The following is a 19,301-nucleotide window of genomic DNA, read 5'->3' as shown; positions in this document are numbered from 1 at the left end:
CTCAGACCCTTCCACTGGATTTTCATAGGGTATAGTGTGATTCGTCACTTCAAATCACTTGTTTCCAGTAAGCCACTGATGTCACTTTTTACACCATCTCAAGTGCTGCTTACCTGACTATAGAAATGTGTGGCTTAATGAGAAGCTGGTCAACTATAGTACCCCATTCTTTATAACTCACTACACACAATGAATGTGGTAGCTAGACTGCTGGTAGCACTTGGGAACTCTTGAGTGATTCCTTCTGCTGGTTTCGTGTGATCGTTTTACACCCACCTCTCAAAATATGCGATGGTCCTTACATGAGGTCTGCCTGGTCTTGGTTTAGTTGAAGTTGTTCCTTCACATTTCCATTCCACATAACATGGGCAGCTTTAGAAGGGATTTGTTACTCAGGTGACATCCAATGACTAGGTCATGCTCGCGGTCATTGAGCTCCCCTGACTGACCCATTCTGCTGTTACTGTTTCTCTACTGACAACATAATACTATCATCCACCTTTTATACTGGCACCTCTCAAGACATATAAAGGCCAGTTCCACATTACACAGGGGTGTCCAGCACATTTGATCAGTGTACACATGGTCTGCAAATTTCTTCATGGGAAGCAGACCTCCAGAAGAGACCAGTCAGCTATTGAGATCTCAGCAGGAAAAAAAAACAAAAATACTATGTTCTTCATTCAAATGGTATACAGAAAATGTGCAGGCACACGGGGAATAAAAAATAGATGATAAAGACTGTAAGATTCAGTCTACAAGGGAAAAATGTTATTGGAAGAACAATAATTCCCAGAAGGAAATTTATTTAGAATTCTATACACATGATGAGTATCCCACAAATTGGTGGCAGATGTTTTAAACGAAAATTTGACAGATGACTTTCAGAAGGTGAACATGTAACACAATGTAATAGGCAGAATCATCATTGCTTCAAATGCCTATTGTGAGTTTTAAAATTCACTCAAAAGTTCTAATGAGTAAGGCAATTACAAATCAATAAATTGACGTTTATTATGAATCCTCATATCCTCCTCCTTTCGTCTTAGCTCACCATAATTTATCAAATCATGTCACAATAGCCTCTGCCATTAATCTGCCCATACTGGCAGTTCATTGATTTTAGTTGTGGGGGATCTGTGGACCTGGTTCGTACCTTGTATAAAAGTTAAAATTAAAATGCAGAGCCAATAAACACTTAACTATTCATCTTATCAAACTTAGATTGCTTTATAAATAGAGAAGTGTTCACGACGATGACGACGACGATTATGATGATCTGAGGTGACTGGTGCTCAACATCATGGTCATCAGCATGACAATCTCATGGGTAGGGAGGAAGACTGTCCCTACAAGTGGCACAGTTTATAATGTATTAAAGAATGTCCCCCTTCTCCACCAATTTAGGGCTTAGACCTACAGTTCACAAAATTTCACCACTCTTGTTAAACTGGAATCAATAGCGGGGAGGATGGTGGGCAGACCTCAACTGAGACTGAGGGCTGCCCTAATATCAGTATACAGGACACATGTTGCCAAAATATGCTGAACTGAAAGTGGCACACCACAAACTGCACAGTGTGGTGCACCCTCCTGCCGGAGGAGGAAGCCATGTGTTAAAGGCTATGTCTGATGTGCAGCCTGGTAAGCAGAACCTCCCTTCCAATGGTGAGGCTGTCATGAAGTCAGCCATGTCTGTGTGGTCGATCTGAGCGACAACCGTTTGTTTTCTGTCAACTGCAACCATTCCGTCTCCTCGTCTCCCACAGACGCACAACACGTCTATCAGAAAATGGGATGATGGGGTGCAATGTGGTGGGAAACTGACGGATAGCACCATTCCGAAATGCTTCCTTGGCTACTTTGTCAGCCATGTCATTTACCTGTATCCTGATGTCGCCAGGTACCAGCAAAAAATCATGTCCTTGCCACATTCTTGGAACCGCTCTAAGGAGCTATGGATAAGCTGAATCAGTTGGTCTACTGGATACATTTGGTGAAGTGCTTGTAGTGCATTAAGTGAGTCACAACAGAAAAGAAACCTTGTACGGTGATGTCTGTGAATACTTTCTAGCGCCATGTGAATGCCATATAACTCCGCATCATAATTTGTTCCCGAATGGATTGGCCGCATGCGGCCAATTCCTGAACAGCCATTCAAAGGTGGGTTGGACCACCACACTAAATGCCAGTGACTGAGGTGACACTGAGATTTTCAGTGCCTGTCGAGCCAAAAGGGTACATCACTGAATCCAGAGTGCTGGTTCATCAGCCTCTGCACACACTCTGAAATGAGCTGGTCTGAAAGACACAAATCATTATCCAAATGCCCTCATGGTGGAGAGCATCTATCATCTTGAGGTAGAAAATATAGGCTGATGCGTAGATCACACAGTCATAATCTAAGCATGATCGAACAAATGCCCTATAAAACTGCAGGAGGTGGGACCTGTCAGCTCCTGCTAAGGTATTTCAAAATACTGAATGAATGGAAGCCCTTTGTTCGTAGGCCTTTCAAGTGCGGGAGCCAAGTTACTTTCAAGTCAAATAATACACCTCAAAAGTGCACAGTTTCTTGAAAATGTATAATATTGTTCCCCACTGTGAGCACTGCTTGGTTAAAACTTCAACGAGCACAGTTAAAATCAACACATGTTGTCTTCTCTGATGAGAATCGAAAACCAGTTGTTCTGGCCCAGGTTTCCAGCCTCCTAATGGTCAGCTGTAGCTGCCTCATTGTCGTCGTAAGATCAGAGGAATAGTAGAAGATTGCATAGTCATCCACAAACAAAGAACATTTGACAGGGGCCCCGACTGCAGAGAAAATGCCATTGATAGCAATGGCAAACAATGTGACATTGAGTAAACTGCCTTGGGGGACCCCATTCTCTAAACATAACAGTCAGACAAGGCATTGCCAACGTGATATCGAAAATGCCAATCCTCGAGAAAGGATTGTATAAGAAGTGGCAGGCATCCAGAGTCCCCATAAATGAGGTTGGTGAAGGATGTTGTACCTCCAAGTAATGTTGTATGCTTTTTCAAGGTCAAAGAACACACAGACCAAATGGTTTCAGTATAAGGACAACTCCTGTATCGCCTTTACTAGTAGGATTAAGTTGTCAAGGGTGGAACAGTAGCACCTGAAATCATGCTGGGAGCGGCTCAGCTGACCTCGAGATTCAAGCAGCCAGATGAAGCAGCGGTTGACAATGCACTCAAGAGTTTTACCCACACACCTGGTAAGGGCTACACTCCGGTAATTGTTAGGAACATTACGGTCCTTGTCTGGTTTCCAGAATGGAATTAATGTTGTCTCCTTCCAAGTCATGGGGAGGAGGAGGAGGAGGAGGAGATTAGTGTTTAACGTCCCATCGACAACGAGGTCATTAGAGACGGAGTGCAAGCTCGGGTGAGGGAAGGATGGGGAAGAAAATTGGCCATGCCCTTTCAAAGGAACCATCCCGGCATTTGCCTGAAGCGATTTAGGGAAATCATGGAAAACCTAATCAGGATGGTCGGAGACGGGATTGAACCGCCGTCCTCCCGAATGCGAGTCCAGTGTGCTAACCACTTCGCCACCTCGCTCGGTCCGAGTCATCGGGTACTGTCCATCAAACCAAATCTGATTGAAACAAGAGAGGAGCAGAGTCTCTGGCCGCAGACAGAGCTCATTCCAGTTCCCACAAGGAGAATGGGAGGTTGTAGACTTCCTCATTATGCAAGAAGAAATGGAGCTGCTTCATCTACGCAGTCCTACAGAACACCTGAAAAGCAGGAGCTTGTCTAGATGATGTAGTGACACTAAAGAAGTGTTCATCAAAAACCTGAGCCATGCCTTCTGGCACGTCCACCAAGACCCTACTACTTGACAAGGCCATAAGGGGATGTTTACTTCCCTTGACTGAAATCCACCTTACCGATTCCCAACTTGTGCAGTGAAAGTGGGCAGATTAATGGAAGTTGTCAATTCCTTCCAGGAAGCCCTCTTCGTTCTCTTATCACTCACCTCCCATGTGCTCTTGCTTGACGGCATGAAGATTTTCTGTAGTTGGATGGTGTCTTAAGTTCCGCAGAGCTGTTCATCTGGTTCTCATTTACAATTGACAGTCGTCATTCCACAAAGTTACAGGCCGTCGTCTGAAGTGGTTACTAGACAAGGGATGGATTCTGTGGCAGCCCACTGGATCTCACAAGTGATATAGCCCACTGTCTCCTGTCCACAATCCTTTGTCCAAAAATAGCTTGTCGACTGTACTGCAGCCAATTTTCCCTTCGTATCCTCCATCTTCGTGGTCGGCTGTCAGCCACGGTCCAAGTCAACAGATGAATCCACACTGGGAAGTGGTCATTAGAATGTAAATCAGTACCCACTTCCCACTGAACTGAGTCTGCAATAGCTGGGGAACAGAAACAAAGGTCACTGACTGAAAAAACCCTGTAGCTGTGGACACGTGTGTCATCTGAACCAAGTTCATACGACAGATATTCTCAGAATGGACGAGTCACTTCATCATCTGACACCTGGAGCAAATGGTAGCCAAGCCCCACTGCACATTGCGTGCATTAAAGTCCCCCACAAGGAGGAATGGGCACACGAGTGCCTGGCAATGCTGTATCAGTGCATCTGCCTCCAAAGCATCATGAGGTTGAAGATATAAAGAACACACTGTGGTGTTGAATGGTGATACAACTTTCACGGCAATCACTTGTATGGTCATGGTAAGAGGGACAGAAGAGGAATGGCATCTGTCATCAATAAAAACAGTCACTCCACCTCTAGCTATGTCTCCAGTAATATCATCCTTCCTGTAAGGGTGGTAACCCCGTAATGCTGGTGTGTCGGTGACTTTCAAATGAGTTTCTTGTAAGCAGATGCACAACAGTTTCTCCTGGACCAGGAGCTGCAATTCTTCCAAATGTTATTGGTATCCATTAAAATTCCACTGCAACACACAAGCTCCTGTGGGAGCCATTGATCAGGGATGGTTGGTGTTTTCTCCCTCCTCTGGAAGCAGTGATTTACCGGGGAGGTCAGGGGAACATTAGCTGGTTCCCGGTTCCTCCAACTGTAAATCCACATCCTCAAGAGCATAGTCCCCTTCTGAGAGGGAGAGAGCTCACCGATCTGAAGATTTAACTGCCTCTTTCTTCGACTTTTAACTAGTTTTTGAAGGACGTTTTTCCTTACTTATGAGAGGAGTTGGTTGCTTGGTTTGAGGGGATGGCTTAGTAGGCTTCTGATGGTAAGTAGTGGTACGTGGCTTAGGTGGTAAACCCATCGACAACGGCTTCCGAATGATTTCTGTAGCATTTCCCCTACAGGTACACCAAGAAGTGCATGTGCTCATACTTGAATCTGTGGTCAGAGTTTGTGTGGAGTCATCACACTTGGCGATTGGTGTCTTCAGGGCCGATGCAAAAGAAGTAGCAAAAACTGGAGGTTGCCTAGCTTTGAAAGCTTTTTTAACTTCACCATACGGTATGTGTCTCTTGACTTTCAACTCCTGAATTTTCCTTTCCTTGTTGTAAACCTCACACTTTCTGCTCCACACTGGGCGATCACTGGAGCACTTTATACATTTTGAAGGAAGTGTGCAAGAATTTTCTGATCATGAGCTGAGCTTCCATAATTGCCACACATAGCCCTCCCATTATATCCCATAGTGGTATGGCCAAATCTTTGACACTTGAAGCATCGCATTGGGTTAGGAACAAATGGGTGAACGTTACGATGGATATAGTGTGCAATGATATGTTGAGCTAATTCTGGCATACTAAATGTTCAAATAAATGTTCAAATTTTTTCCATTTTGCCACTGACTCTCCTCATATAGTTCTGCACTTCCATGCTGCCCATATTTTTTCATTCTTCACACAACTCTGCACAGTATATCTATTGTATTGGAACAGGTAACCGCACCCTTACTAAAGTTAAGGGTGTTATGCAACTCAGCCTCAACTGGGTAGTCACATAAGGCCTTACATCCCAGAAGCTTAGATACTTGGTTTGAATTAGCACTTTCAACAGAAGGTGTTCCATTATGAAGTCATTTGACACTTTTTAGGGACCCAGCAGTATGTTCCAATGCCTTGTGAACCTTCTCAAAGGTTTAGTGTTATGACACACTAATGCCCTGTTAATATAATTCTTAGACTTATTTTCGGGAGGACTGAACAACTGAGATCTCTTTGGTGAGTGTGTGTAGGTACTACCTGACAGTATACCTGTCTCATGAGTAGTAGTAGTAGTTTGATTACACTCTTCCATAGGGATCCCATGAGACGCTACAGAAACAACTGTCAACCCAGGCAGAGCCCTACATGCCTGAGCAGGCCTTATACAAGTGGGGGAAGGGGGGGGGGCAGGTGCCCCAAAGATTGCCTGCCCACTGGAGACTGTTTTAGCTCTTCAGCTATTCACCTAATCAGCATGTAGCATATCTTGATGCTGATATATATAAGGTGTGTACCTTCCATGTGGTCCAGGCAAAACATTCCACCACTGCACTGCAATGGTGGTCACTGAAGCATGCCTGGAGCTTATGTTGACAGAAGACTGACAGCACTTACCAGGCCCCAGCCCAGGAAGCCAGGGTCACCAAGCCCGCACTCAGCAACCAAATGCTGAGTCCCTAGGGGTACTGGATCCACATTTGTAATTACACTACAGTATTGTTTGATAGCAAAGGTGGGTTAACATTGAATACAAAATACTATTTGAATGAAGGCTTCCAACTTTTTCAGTTTTTTCATTAGTAGGCCTTCCTCACACTCAAGTTTTGTGGAGTTTCACCATGCATACAACTTATTTCCAATAGTCTGGCTTTGTTCTTTCACTACCCTTCTATATAGTATCGTATACTTTAGATTTTGTCTATTCGTCTACGTACAGTGCTATAACACATATAATACACCAGGTTTGTCTGCTTAGTAGGTTCAAGACCTTATGACAATAGACACCCGTGGGTGCAGGCCCAAGGACTACAGATTTCTGCAAACTGAGGATGAGGGTGGGGATGTGACTGAAGGAGCATGCAGACTAGGTGAAAGAGGGAGATTGTTATCCATTGCCCCTGTATCTACTGCAGCATGTTATGGTATTGTATAAGTGAACAACAGTATACAATAAAACGAAAACTGCTTGCAGTCTATTTTGCCTCCCCATAGCTTGTCTGTCATGGTGTTTCATACATTCATTAGGGACAAAATAGTCATGTATTACAGGTACTTCATTACACACACACACACACACACACACACACACACACACACACACGTCCCAAACATTTTTTTAAAAACAGAGGGTGGTTATAAATAAACTTTTGTTACTTGAGAGAGGCCCCATGAAAAATGAGTGAAACTTTGTGGAAATATTTTTAAGGTCATGTGGAAGAAATAGTAACTAATAAACTGCTGAAAGAAACACACTTAATTTCCACACAAGAGGGTAACATTTGTTAGTTGCATTCCATGTTTATGGCTCAGATTATACGTTGCTCAAAGTGGCAACCATTTGCATCCACAAAAGCCTGCAAGTGCACTAGAGATTGCTCTACTGCTGGCTCAAACAATGGTGGATCACGGAATGTTCAGCTGTCATGACACAACTCATGCACTACCTGAAGATCATATGCTGCACCCATCATTCTCAGCAACAGAAACTTCAACAACTTGTGGCACAACTGGTTGTTGGCCTCTGACACAATTTCAACTTCCAAACAATGTTCTTCAACCCCAGTGTGCAAAAAGGACTTCTCTGTATTCCTTTAATGTATTGATACTTGCGAAGAGCAGCAGCACTATTGCTGTTATTTTGATGAAACAGCTTTGTGAGTAGAGCCCTGCTCATCTTGTCCAGACACATGTTGACTGTTTGCAACTGTAATGCACACTGATACTTGTGTTCCACTCCTTTGTCGCCTTATCAGTACTGGCACTTAATGGCAAGTAATGACACTAACAATACTAACAACACAAATCCTGCAGCACACAGTCTGAACAGCGCACAGTCTGAACATCACTCCTAAAAAAGTTGAGTACCCATATGGTAAATAGTTTTTGGTTTCCATTGACTCAAGTAGCAAAAGTTTAATAATAACCACACTGTAAATGGAGGAGGAGTACATGCAGGATACATATGATTTTTATTTGCTAGTTCCGCAGAAGAAAAACCAGTAATATCACTGCCGTAACAACTCTATAAAAAATGTTTAATTTGTGCAATTTATTATAACACAGACCCTGGGAATAAATACGCATAAAACTGATTTTTTCTTGCCTACTGTGAGGCATGAATATTCACAGTCAATACACTACAAAATGCGTGCATCACAGCGTGTACAGTTGTTCATGATTTCCTAACATGAGATGCAACAAAATAAATATAGAGCAGTGCATCAGTGGTCCCAGCCAGGCAACCGAGTATTTCAGCATTTCTATAATGTTCAACACAGAAGTAATGAATCAAAAAGAGATCTGTATTACAAATCACATACAATGCATATTTCATTGATATTGACAATTATGAAATAAATTTACTTTAAACATATTCAGTCAAGTTGTCCACAAGCAGACTGGAAATTGCATATTACATCACACACAGCACCTACTAAACTGACAAATGATATTAAGAAATATCTAATTAATTAAAATAAATAAAACATAAAAGTTAAAACTTACAACAAAGTGTCTCTCTGTTACAGATGATCACAGAACTACAAAATTAGTCATCAAATAAAAGGCAACATGAAGTTGATATGGATATAAATTCTGGGAAGCATTACCCTATATTCATATACACAAATATACAAAATAATAAATTTTAAAAAAGCTGCCGATATGATTGTTTCTTACTAGTATGGAAAGTAAGTACACTTCTAAAATACAACACAATGTACAATGTTGTCAAAATAAAACATATAAATGCTTTTAATAAATACTGCAGTCACTCTTCACAAGTTCTCCATACACTTCATCCAGATCTTAGAGCAGTTAATTTATTTTATACATTTAAGTCAAATGTTTATTATTTACATACAAAAATAAAATATGAAATATCTTACAAGGGATATGAAATTGAAACTTTTTTTCAAATCTGTGGCAAAATTAAAACTTATCTGTCACAATAAAGTATGAGCTCCAGTTAGCAGGAAATCTGCGAATGGAGATCACCAGTCTTTTTTTCTTACAAGATTTGTTACAATGGTGTCCTGAATTTTTCTTATATTTGCTTATTTATTTATTGTGGAACTTCTCTCTCGTAAACTGTAACAATCCTTTTTTGTTGCTGAGCTGCTTCCAAGAGAGAATTTTATCAAAAGGTCTGCTATAAAAGGCAGTCAGTAACACTTGTAATTTCCAAACACCTGACTAGTAACTGCATTTTGGCTTAAGTGCATTTTCATATTATAACAAGCAGTACACTGCCGGCAAGAAATAATCAAATATCTGATATTTTTGAATCATGTCTGTTGCCCTGTTTTGTGTGTGGTGATGGTAGTCTCACTATAATCTGTGCTGGAGCACTATTTGAATATTTACTCTGGTGTCTTATGTTCCCAGTTTCCTGAGACAATGGCTTTGTTGATGAACACATGGGCTGCACAACACCTATGTGGAAGTTTGCATTATGTGCAAGATGCTGAACAATGTTCTGACACTTCTGCTGTGGTGCTTCATCCACTTGCATTTCATGATATACGGGTAACAAATGCTGGTTGCTATTAATTTGTGCTGTTGTCTTTGGAGCTGAAATATAATGAAATTGACCACTCGATTCACTAGAATACCGAGGCATACCTTGTATTTGACGATGTTCAAAATTTGGCGATGAGCATGACGATGAATTACATGCCTTTTTGTAGTGTTCAGAATTCAATCCTGCACTATCAGCATGAAAAGGATAGTTTTCAAAATCTACAATGTTTTTACTTGGTGAACTTGCACAGCTTACTGAATGTTCATGTTCTGGCGTTTTTCCTGAAAGACAATGATTCATTAATCTGCTGCAACTTCCTGGAGAGGTTTTACACAGAGAAAGCAGTCTTGCATTTATTTCGGGAAAGGATGGCCGGCGGTTTGGTATTTCATGCCAGCATTCAATCATAAGTGAATATATACTTGACGGACAGTCTTCGGGGCATGGAAGAAGCTGACGAGAACGAATCATGTCTATTACTTCTTGGTTACTGTAACCATAATATGGCTGCAACAAGAGTAAAATCCTGTTAATACATTAATTTGGCTTACCTATGCATAATTTTTGGATTTTTTAAACATCAATTGGAAATATTCAGAAATAGGTTAATGAAGTCAATCACCTGTAGACCATAACTATAAATCTCCCAAAGAACCACACCATAGCTCCATACATCACTTTCAGTTGTGAATTTCCCATAGAGAATAGATTCTGATGGCATCCATCTAACAGGTAGCAGAGATTTTGACTGAACTCTAGAACACACATAATAATTTCATTCTACAATTTAAAAAAGAAATGAAACAAGCATAGCAACAGAATTCATTTTTGCAGTAAAGTATTACAATACTTTCACCTTGCCACAACAGCTTCAATTTCCTGACTGCATGAAAGGCAATAGAGATAGATCCCTGCTCTTGTTAAAAATGGCGATTTGACGGATGAATAGAAACAATATTATCCTCAGAATAAATACTGTCATTAACAAACTATGTGAAAGATCCATTGTTTTATATTGCTGCTTTCTCAACACTATATACAGCACTATAATTCAATTCTTTTATCTTGGCGGCTCGCGCATGCCCACCCAGATGCGGGAGATTGCTGCGTTACTAGTTGCAAACGACACACGTGCCAAGAGAAGCAGCGCCATAGTATAGTATAGTTCGCAAACTTACGTTTAGGGGGGGAGCGCACAGTTTATGAACTAAAGCCACCACGGCCGCATTAACCTAACAGAGACGTGCTCCCCGCATTCCGCGCGATTTTGTCATCACTGCACTGCTCGCCTGTGCTGACACATGGTGTTCCGACTGCTTTGACACACTTATCATTCGATTTCACAAAAACTATTTGGCCCAAAAATTTCATTTTTACACGTCTTCTTGACTGATACCTTCCCCCCATAAATGACTTAATTTTGTTTCGATGTTCAATGCAGTTATTGTGCTGCATTAAATATAGTAAACCATTGCACGAAATTTTCAAGAGTTCGCAAAGGTAAAAGTCCATAGCGTTTACTTTCTCTATGGTCGATTTTAGTTGTCACAATGTTGAGAATGAAATGTGGACAAGATACCTAAATTTCAAAATTTACTGTATAACAATATCTCATTTAATTTAAGTACCAGATAGGTGTCGTATGTAATATTGAGAAATATTCTGTCTTTTGCGACTGTAATAAAAGTGTTATTTATACCAGAGTCATTTCGCTTTTTTCTAAAAAGTTCTGATCAAAACAAAGTTGACGAAGTACACAAAACTGAATTGTGGATGTAATAAAACGTAGAAACTAAAATATATTGTCAGTGAGGCGCAGTGCGCAAACAATTTGTGTTTGTCACAACGGACAGCAAAACATAGATCAGTCAACAAAAACATTGAATATGATGATGTTGCCAAAGCAGCGAAGCAAAGAATTACGTCAGACAATCAAGTAGCTCGGCAACGTACGTGCTGAAATTCTGCTCTATACTGTCGCAAAAGAATATATCTCAATATGAATAGTAAAACAGCGACTGCGGAAGAGAAGATATACAAACAGATAACATTAATATTTTATGTGTGCTTTGTCATTGTTTTTAATTGCTGTGAAAAGAAATATTGGAGGACGAAATTAGAATAACCGAAAAATTATTATGATTATAATGAAGAGACAAAGCACTAGAAATTTCAAAGAATTACATTCAAGCGAATAAAATTCATGAAGTAAGACACTTCGATATTGTTTTAAAAACAAGAAAATATTAAGCATCGAACAAGGTTTGAACTCGGAACCTTTCACTTAGCAGTCAAACACCTTAACCATTACGCTAATGCAGCTCGTCATTCAAACTAATATCTGGAGGATTGTAAAATACGACGTACAATACCGACAAACTCTGTATACACACTGGTATGACTATGAATTACATTTCGTCGAAGAACAATAGGAAATAAACAATTACCGCTGTTCTTTATTGTGAAAAAGCGGTTCGTGAGAATGATACAAACACCTTTCCTTGCTATCGCCTGAATTAGGAGGCTTATTGCTCGTTTGGTTTAATTAATTAATAGAATATGAACCAATTGGTATAAAGAATGCTTTTTCCAAACTTTCTATAAAAGAAAGTCTGCTATCAAGAAATTGCTTTTGCTCCATTACTTTATTTATGACTGAACGTTTCTAAAACTGAAGACACTCGTCCATGCTCTGCACTGCAGGCGAGCTCTGGCAACGTCGTCGTCTGTGCATTGGCTGACTGTGTTTTGTGATGTCAGATGCGCAGAACGAACCTAAACTCGGCCGCCATCGTAAATGACGCGCACTATAGTAACGTGCTGAATTAGTAAGTCTGCATACCTGTAGTAGTCCGAAGAGTAAACATCCCTTGATAGACCAAAATCGGAAATTTTAACAGTAAGGTTATCTCCAACCAGACAATTTCTAGCAGCTAAGTCTCTGTGAACATAGTGGTGGCTCGATAAGTACTCCATCCCTAATAAAAATGAAAACAAATTGAATAAAACAGTACAAAATTTATGAACATAGCATGATTCAAATAATGTCATTTGAACTAGAACATTACTATTTCATTATGACTGCTAACCTGCGCCTATTTGCATTGCAATATGCAAAAAGTCATTCTGGTCCAGAACATGATTATTCCCTTCATCATTAAATGCTGACACATCAGAGCGAGGTGAGTGGCAAATTAGGAATTCATGGAGATCACCCTGTAAAAGTTCAAATAACACCGCTGATAAGAAAACTACCACAAACAAGATAAGTTAAAAGAATTTTCTCATAAAAATAATTACATATACTCAGTTTTAGAAATGCAAGTTCAGTTCATCAATACAGATATGACAACATTAAAGTAAAATTTTGGTTACATGTTTCCAATATGGTTCCCATGTGCTCTCAAAATGAAATGCTTATGCGAGTTACAGCAATTCAATTCACAATCATTACCACAAGAATAAAATGCCTTACTCAAAACTTATTTTTTCAGTAACTATTTCATAGTATTTTTGTTTTAAGTTCATGGTTAACATACAGCGAACAAGATGAAAATACACACACACATATATAAAATCAAGTACAAACTGTATATGGGATGTGTTATGCTACTCAGGAAAGTGTTCTCTATATTTAATACCAGCAGTTTCAGAGTTAATACTCTGTTCCAACATAATTATATATTTTTTAAACATCCGTATGTAACAATGTTATGTAAAAATGTAACTGTCTTTCTGAACAAAGTCTTAAGTCATAAGTAGAGACCGGATTTTCATGCACTATCAAATCAAAAAACATGCACGCATTCATGTAGTACATCACTAAACATGCATAATGAGGCAGCAAAAGAATGTATATATGTGATACGAAAATTCAGTTCTATATTTTTATTTTCTTCTAAAACAATGCACAATAACCAATTTCTCCAATTTTTTTTTTTTTTTACTTAGGCTCATGTGTTTATCTGATAGAACATTTTTGTGGATAGAAAATAACCTTTCTACTTCACAAGATGTGACAAATGCATACTTAAGTGAAGAAATTTTAGACAATATCGGAAGCCAGCACTAAACTTTATGATTCGACATCACAAATGTATGAGGTACCCGAATTCATCAGATCCCAGGCAGTACAGAATTCAGCTGCTTTCCTTTGTTAGTGACAATGAAAAGCATTGCATCATCAACCAACTTCGTAATACAAACGCAGTAAAGAAATGGTTTAGTGATGTGTTGTTGCCATATTTTACACGCAGTTCTACAAAGCCATGTCCCGCTCAAAATTGTTAAAACATCTGCAGTACAGACTACTGAGAGACATGCAGGAAGACAGTCATTGAGGTCCTGGAAGGTACCAAAAGGGATGTGGAGCCATGCTGGCTCCTGTGTCATGGGCAGCTGAGCTAGGTTTTTCAGTCAAGCATCCATGGCGCGAACATCCCAAACAAGGTGTTGCCACAGATTCTCAACTGGGTTTAAATCTGGGGAGTCTGATGGCCAGCGGAGTACAGAAAATTCATCACAGTTTGTTTCGAACCACACACATACAGTGCAAGCTGTGTAACACATAGCATTGTCCCACTGTTAGATACCATCATGCCAAGAAAAAATAAACTGCACATATGGGTGGTCATTGAACTTGATCCCCAAGGATAGATGTGAACTAGTATTGATCCAGTGTGCCTTCCAGAATAACGAGGTTATCCAGGGAACGCCACAAAAACATTCCCCACATCATAACACTCCCTCCTCCAGCCGGGATCCTTTCAATGATTTTTAAAGGGTTTTTGCTTTCAGATGTTTATGCTGATGGAGCATAAAACATGATTCAGCTGAAAAGGCCACCTATATCCAGCCAGTGGATATCCAGTTGAGGTACTGGCAAGCAAATTCCAGCCTTCGTCACTGATGAACGGCAGTCAGTAGGGGTGCATGAACCAGGTGCCTGCTGTGGAGACCCATATGCAGCAACATTCTCTGAATAGTCATTGAGGAGACACTGTTGGTGGCCCTTTGGTTCACGTGGGCAGTCTGTTGCTCAACCGTTCACATCTATTCGCCTGTACTTATCTCTGCTACCATTGTTCATCCCTGTCACCATGGTCCATGGTGCATCTCAGTTGCCTTGGCACTGGTTTTCAATACTGCCATTTTGCCATGCATGGTATACTTTAGCCATGACAACATGTGAAAAGTTAACAAACCCGGCCATTTCAGAAATGCTTGCACCCTTGGCCCACACACCAATCATATTTTCCTTTTCGACATCTGATAAACGGCTCCATTTCCACATTATGACAACACCTGCACTCTTTTCTGTGACCCCAGCACGCTTTTATATACCCTCCCCTGCTAATGCAACCATCTGCCACCTGTGAGTGGTTAATGCAAGTTGACATTGAACATAGACAGTGGTCACATTAATGTGTAGTGTATGAACTACTTCAGGATTTTACACACCACCAATTACACTAAAACACATTTTGCAGGATTTAGAAGAAAACCCTAGCCCTCCTCAAGGGTTCCATCCCACCTTTTTAATAAGAGTTTATGCCAGAATGCTCCTGTATCCAAGTCATAATGGCCTACTAAGGCTATGTAAGGCTGGATTGCCCATGATCCCACTGGACTTAACACTGGAACATCCACCTATTTTGTAACTAAACGCTTTACACTGAGGTGGAAAGTAATGGGATAGCAATATGCACTTATACAGATGATGGTAGTATCATGTACACAAGGAACAAAAGGACAGTGCATGGACAGAGCATGGACAGAGCTGCCATTTGCACACAGGTGATTCATGAGAATAGGTTTCTGAAGTGCTTATGACCGAATGAGAAGAATCAACAGACTCTGAACATGTAGTGGTAGTTAGAGCTAGATTAACAGCACATTCCATTTTGGAAATTGTTAGGGAATTCAATATTCTGACACCCACAGTGTCAAGAGTCTGCCGAGAATACCAAATTGTAGATACTACCTCTCATCAAGGACAACACAGTAGCTGACACCTTCACTTAACAACTGAGAGCATGGCAGCATGGTCAGATGAGCCCAATTTTAGTTGGTAAAAAGTGATGGTAGGGTTCGAGTGTGGGGCAGACCCTACGATGCCATGGACCCAAGTTGTGAACAAGGCCCTGTGCAAGCTGGCGGTGGTTCCATAATGGTGTGGGCTGTGTTTACATGGAATGGAGTGGGTCCTCTGGTTATATTTGACTATTTGGAGACCATTTGCAGTCATTCATGGATTTCATGTTCCCAGAAAATGATGGAATTTTTGTGGATGACATTGTGCCACATAACTGGGCTACAGTTGTTTGCGATTGGTTTGAAGAACATTTTGGACAATTCGACTGAATGATCTGGCCACCGACACCACCTGACATCAATCCCGTGGAACATTTATGGGACATAATCAAGAGGTCAGTTAATGCACAAAATCCTGCTGTAACAGCACTTTTGTAAATACCACCGAACTGATATTAAGAGGTATCTCATGACTTTCGATGATGATGATTATGATTTGAGGTGAGTGGCACTCAACATCATGGTCATCAGTGCCCTAATGAAAACTCAGCATGACAATCTCATGAGTAAGGAGGAAGACTGTCCCCACAAGTGGCACAGTTTATAATGTATTAAAGAATGCCTCCCTTCTCCACCAATTTAGGGATTAGGCCCGACAGTTCACAAAATTTCACCATTCTTGGTAAACTGGAATCAATAGCGGGGAGGATGGTGGGCAGATCTCCGTAAAGACTGAGGACTGCCCTAATATCAGCATACAGGACACATGTTGCCAAAATACGCTGAACTGAAAGTGGTACACCACAAACTTAACAGTGTGGTGGATCCTCCTGCTGGAGAAGGAAGCCATGTTGTTAAAGGGCTATGTCTGATGTGCAGCCTGGTAAGCAGAACCTCCTTCCAATTGTGAGGCTGACATGATGTCAGCCATGCCTGTGTGGTCAATTTGAGCAACCGCTGTTTGTTTCCTGTCACTTGCAACCATTACGTCTCGCACTGTTGCATAATGTGTCTGTCAGAAAATGAGATGATAGTGTGCAAAGGAATGGGACATTGATGGACAGCACCATGCCGACATGCTTCCTTGGCTGCTTTGTCAGCCATGACATTTACCTGTATCCAGATGTGACCAGGTACCCTGCAAAAGATCACCTCCTTGCCATGGTGTTACAACTGCTCGAAGGAGATATGGATGAGCTGAATCGACAAGGGCCGTTCGCGCGTATAGTCCCGTAGTTCGCGCGGACGCCGCAACAAGCCACCGCGCCACTTGCCGGCACCCTTCCCGTTCACACTGATGCAAGTTGCAGCTCTGTAGCTGACGTGTACGCATCGCTGTGCTACTTTATAATGTTTACGATTATTGAATCGCCCGCCGCGTGTGAGATACGGTCAGTGATACGTTTTTTGACCGCGAGAAGCCTATCAGCTGCAGAAATTCATCATCAGTTAACAGAAGTTTATGGCTTGAATGCAATGAGTGAAGGTAAAGTGCATCAATGGGTTAGAGGGTTTAAAAATGGCCGTCAAATCATCCATGATGAAGAACGCTCAGGCCGGCCCTCTGTGATCACTGATGATTTGGTGGCTGCAGTCGAAACAGAGATTCGTGAGGACAGAAGATTCACAATTTCCACTCTTTCTTTGGAATTTCCACAAGTTTCAAGATTGATTTTGTACAAAATTGTGTCTGAAAACCTAAACTTTAAGAAACTGTGTTCTCAGTGGGTACCCAGACTCCTCACAGAGGACCACAAAGGGAAGAGATTTGCCACTTCAGTGGACTTTTTGATTTGTTACGAGGAAGAAGGGGATGACATGTTGAGTCAAATTGCACTGGAGCTGAAACATGGGTATCCCATATCACTCCCGAAAGCAAGCGACAATCGATGGAATGGCGACACACAACCTCACCCGTCAAGGTCAAAGCCAAACAGACGCTGTCAAAGCGCAAGATTATGGCAACTGTGTTCTGGGACCAGCGCGGTGTTTTGCTAGTGGACTTTATGCCATGAGGAACGACAATCAACTCAGATGCCTACTGTGCAACTCTAAAGAAGCTCCGCAGAGCAATTCAAAACAAAAGGCGCGGCATGCTGACAAAAGGAGTTTTGCTCCTGCACGATAACGCTAGGCCTCACACCTCTCAAAAGACTCTGGATTTGATTGATTATTTTGGCTGGGAAGTTTTGGACCATGCACCATACAGCCCCGACCTTGCTCCTAGCGATTTTCACCTTTTCCGGTACCTGAAACACCATCTTGGCAGGCAGCGCTTCAATGATGACGATGAAGTGAAAGCGGCCGTGAACTCTTGGCTGTTGGAGCAGGCGGCCAAATTCTTTGAAGAGGGAATTAAAAACTTAGTTGTACGGTATGACAAGTGCTTAAATAAACAAGGCAACTATGTAGAAAAATAGGTAAAAGTGTGTAGAATCAGAAAATAAAAGTTTTTTTACAAAAGTATTTGTACCTTTTTTTTAAAAAAAAAGGCCCTTATTTAAAAAACAATCCTCGTACATTTGGTGAAGTGCTTGTAGTGCACTAAGCGAATTGGAACAGACAAGAAACCTTGTATGGTGATGTCTGTGAATCCTCTCCAGTGCCATCAGAATGCTATATAGCTCCACATCATAATTTATTAACTGTTCTGGAAGATGCACTTTGCAGGGAAAACAGCGGAACAACTGAGGACATTCTCTTGCTGGGATTCACCTGCATAAACTACAATAAAACTGCGGTACATACTTAAAATGGAAGAAAACAATGCGGTAAAAATGTAAGCTGGAGTACAGGTCGAAGACACCAATGCGGTAACATGTTCAATCCCTGGTTGTGTATTTGGAGGTCTGACAGATCTAGATCTTTGAGACAGTCAGTAGCACATATTCCGAATGGCTTGGTTGCATGAAGCTAATTCCTCAACAGCCATTCAAAGTTGGGTTGGATCACTACACTAAATGCCAATGACTGAGGTGACACTGAGATTTTCAGTGCCTGTTGAGCAAAACAGATACACCAACAAATTCAGAGTGATGGTTCATCAGCCTCTAAACACAGACTCTGAAATGGGCTAGTCCAACAGGCTCCAGTCGAAATGCGAATGCCCTCATGGTGGACAGCATCTATCATCTTGAGGTAGGAAATATGGGCTGATGTGTACACCATGCCGCCATAATCTAAACATAATTGAATAAATGCCCTAAAAAAATACAGGAGGTGGGACCTGTCAGCTGCCCATGTTTTTTCACTAATACATTTCCAAATATTCAATGACTGGAAGCCCTTTGTTCATAGTAGGTCTTTCAGGTGTGGGAACGACGTTAATTGGAAATCAAATAATAAACCCAAAAAGGGCACAGTTTCTTGAAAACGTCAAATTTGTCCCCCACTGTGAGCACTGTTGATCAAAACTTCGATGAGCACAGTTAAAATTAACACATTTAGTCTTCTCTAGCAGAACCGGAAATCAGTTGTTCTGGCCCAGGTTTCCAGCCTTCTAATGGTCAGCTGCAGCTGCCTCATTGTCACTGTAAGATCGGAGAAAGAATAGAAGATTGTGAAGTCA

At 41.1% G+C, this 19,301-nt stretch overlaps 1 protein-coding gene across 1 annotated transcript in view; it reads right to left on the bottom strand.

Moving 5' to 3' along the window:
• Positions 1-8,181: 8,181 nt before the first annotated feature.
• The window catches only part of LOC126248912 (tyrosine-protein kinase transmembrane receptor Ror-like), a 129,655-nt gene continuing 118,535 nt past the window's right edge, over positions 8,182-19,301 (bottom strand). The window contains exons 9-12 of the mRNA XM_049950399.1: positions 12,790-12,916; positions 12,543-12,678; positions 10,323-10,455; positions 8,182-10,207 (exon numbers count right to left, since the gene is read on the bottom strand). Coding sequence (XP_049806356.1) covers positions 9,443-10,207; positions 10,323-10,455; positions 12,543-12,678; positions 12,790-12,916 — 1,161 coding nt within the window. The 3' untranslated portion in view covers positions 8,182-9,442. The remainder of the gene's footprint in view (positions 10,208-10,322; positions 10,456-12,542; positions 12,679-12,789; positions 12,917-19,301) is intronic.

This window comes from Schistocerca nitens, chromosome 3, assembly GCF_023898315.1.
Source record: "Schistocerca nitens isolate TAMUIC-IGC-003100 chromosome 3, iqSchNite1.1, whole genome shotgun sequence".
NCBI lineage: Eukaryota > Metazoa > Arthropoda > Insecta > Orthoptera > Acrididae > Schistocerca > Schistocerca nitens.
Note: the sequence above shows the minus strand (reverse complement) of the source record. Positions and strands in the feature narration are given on the sequence as shown.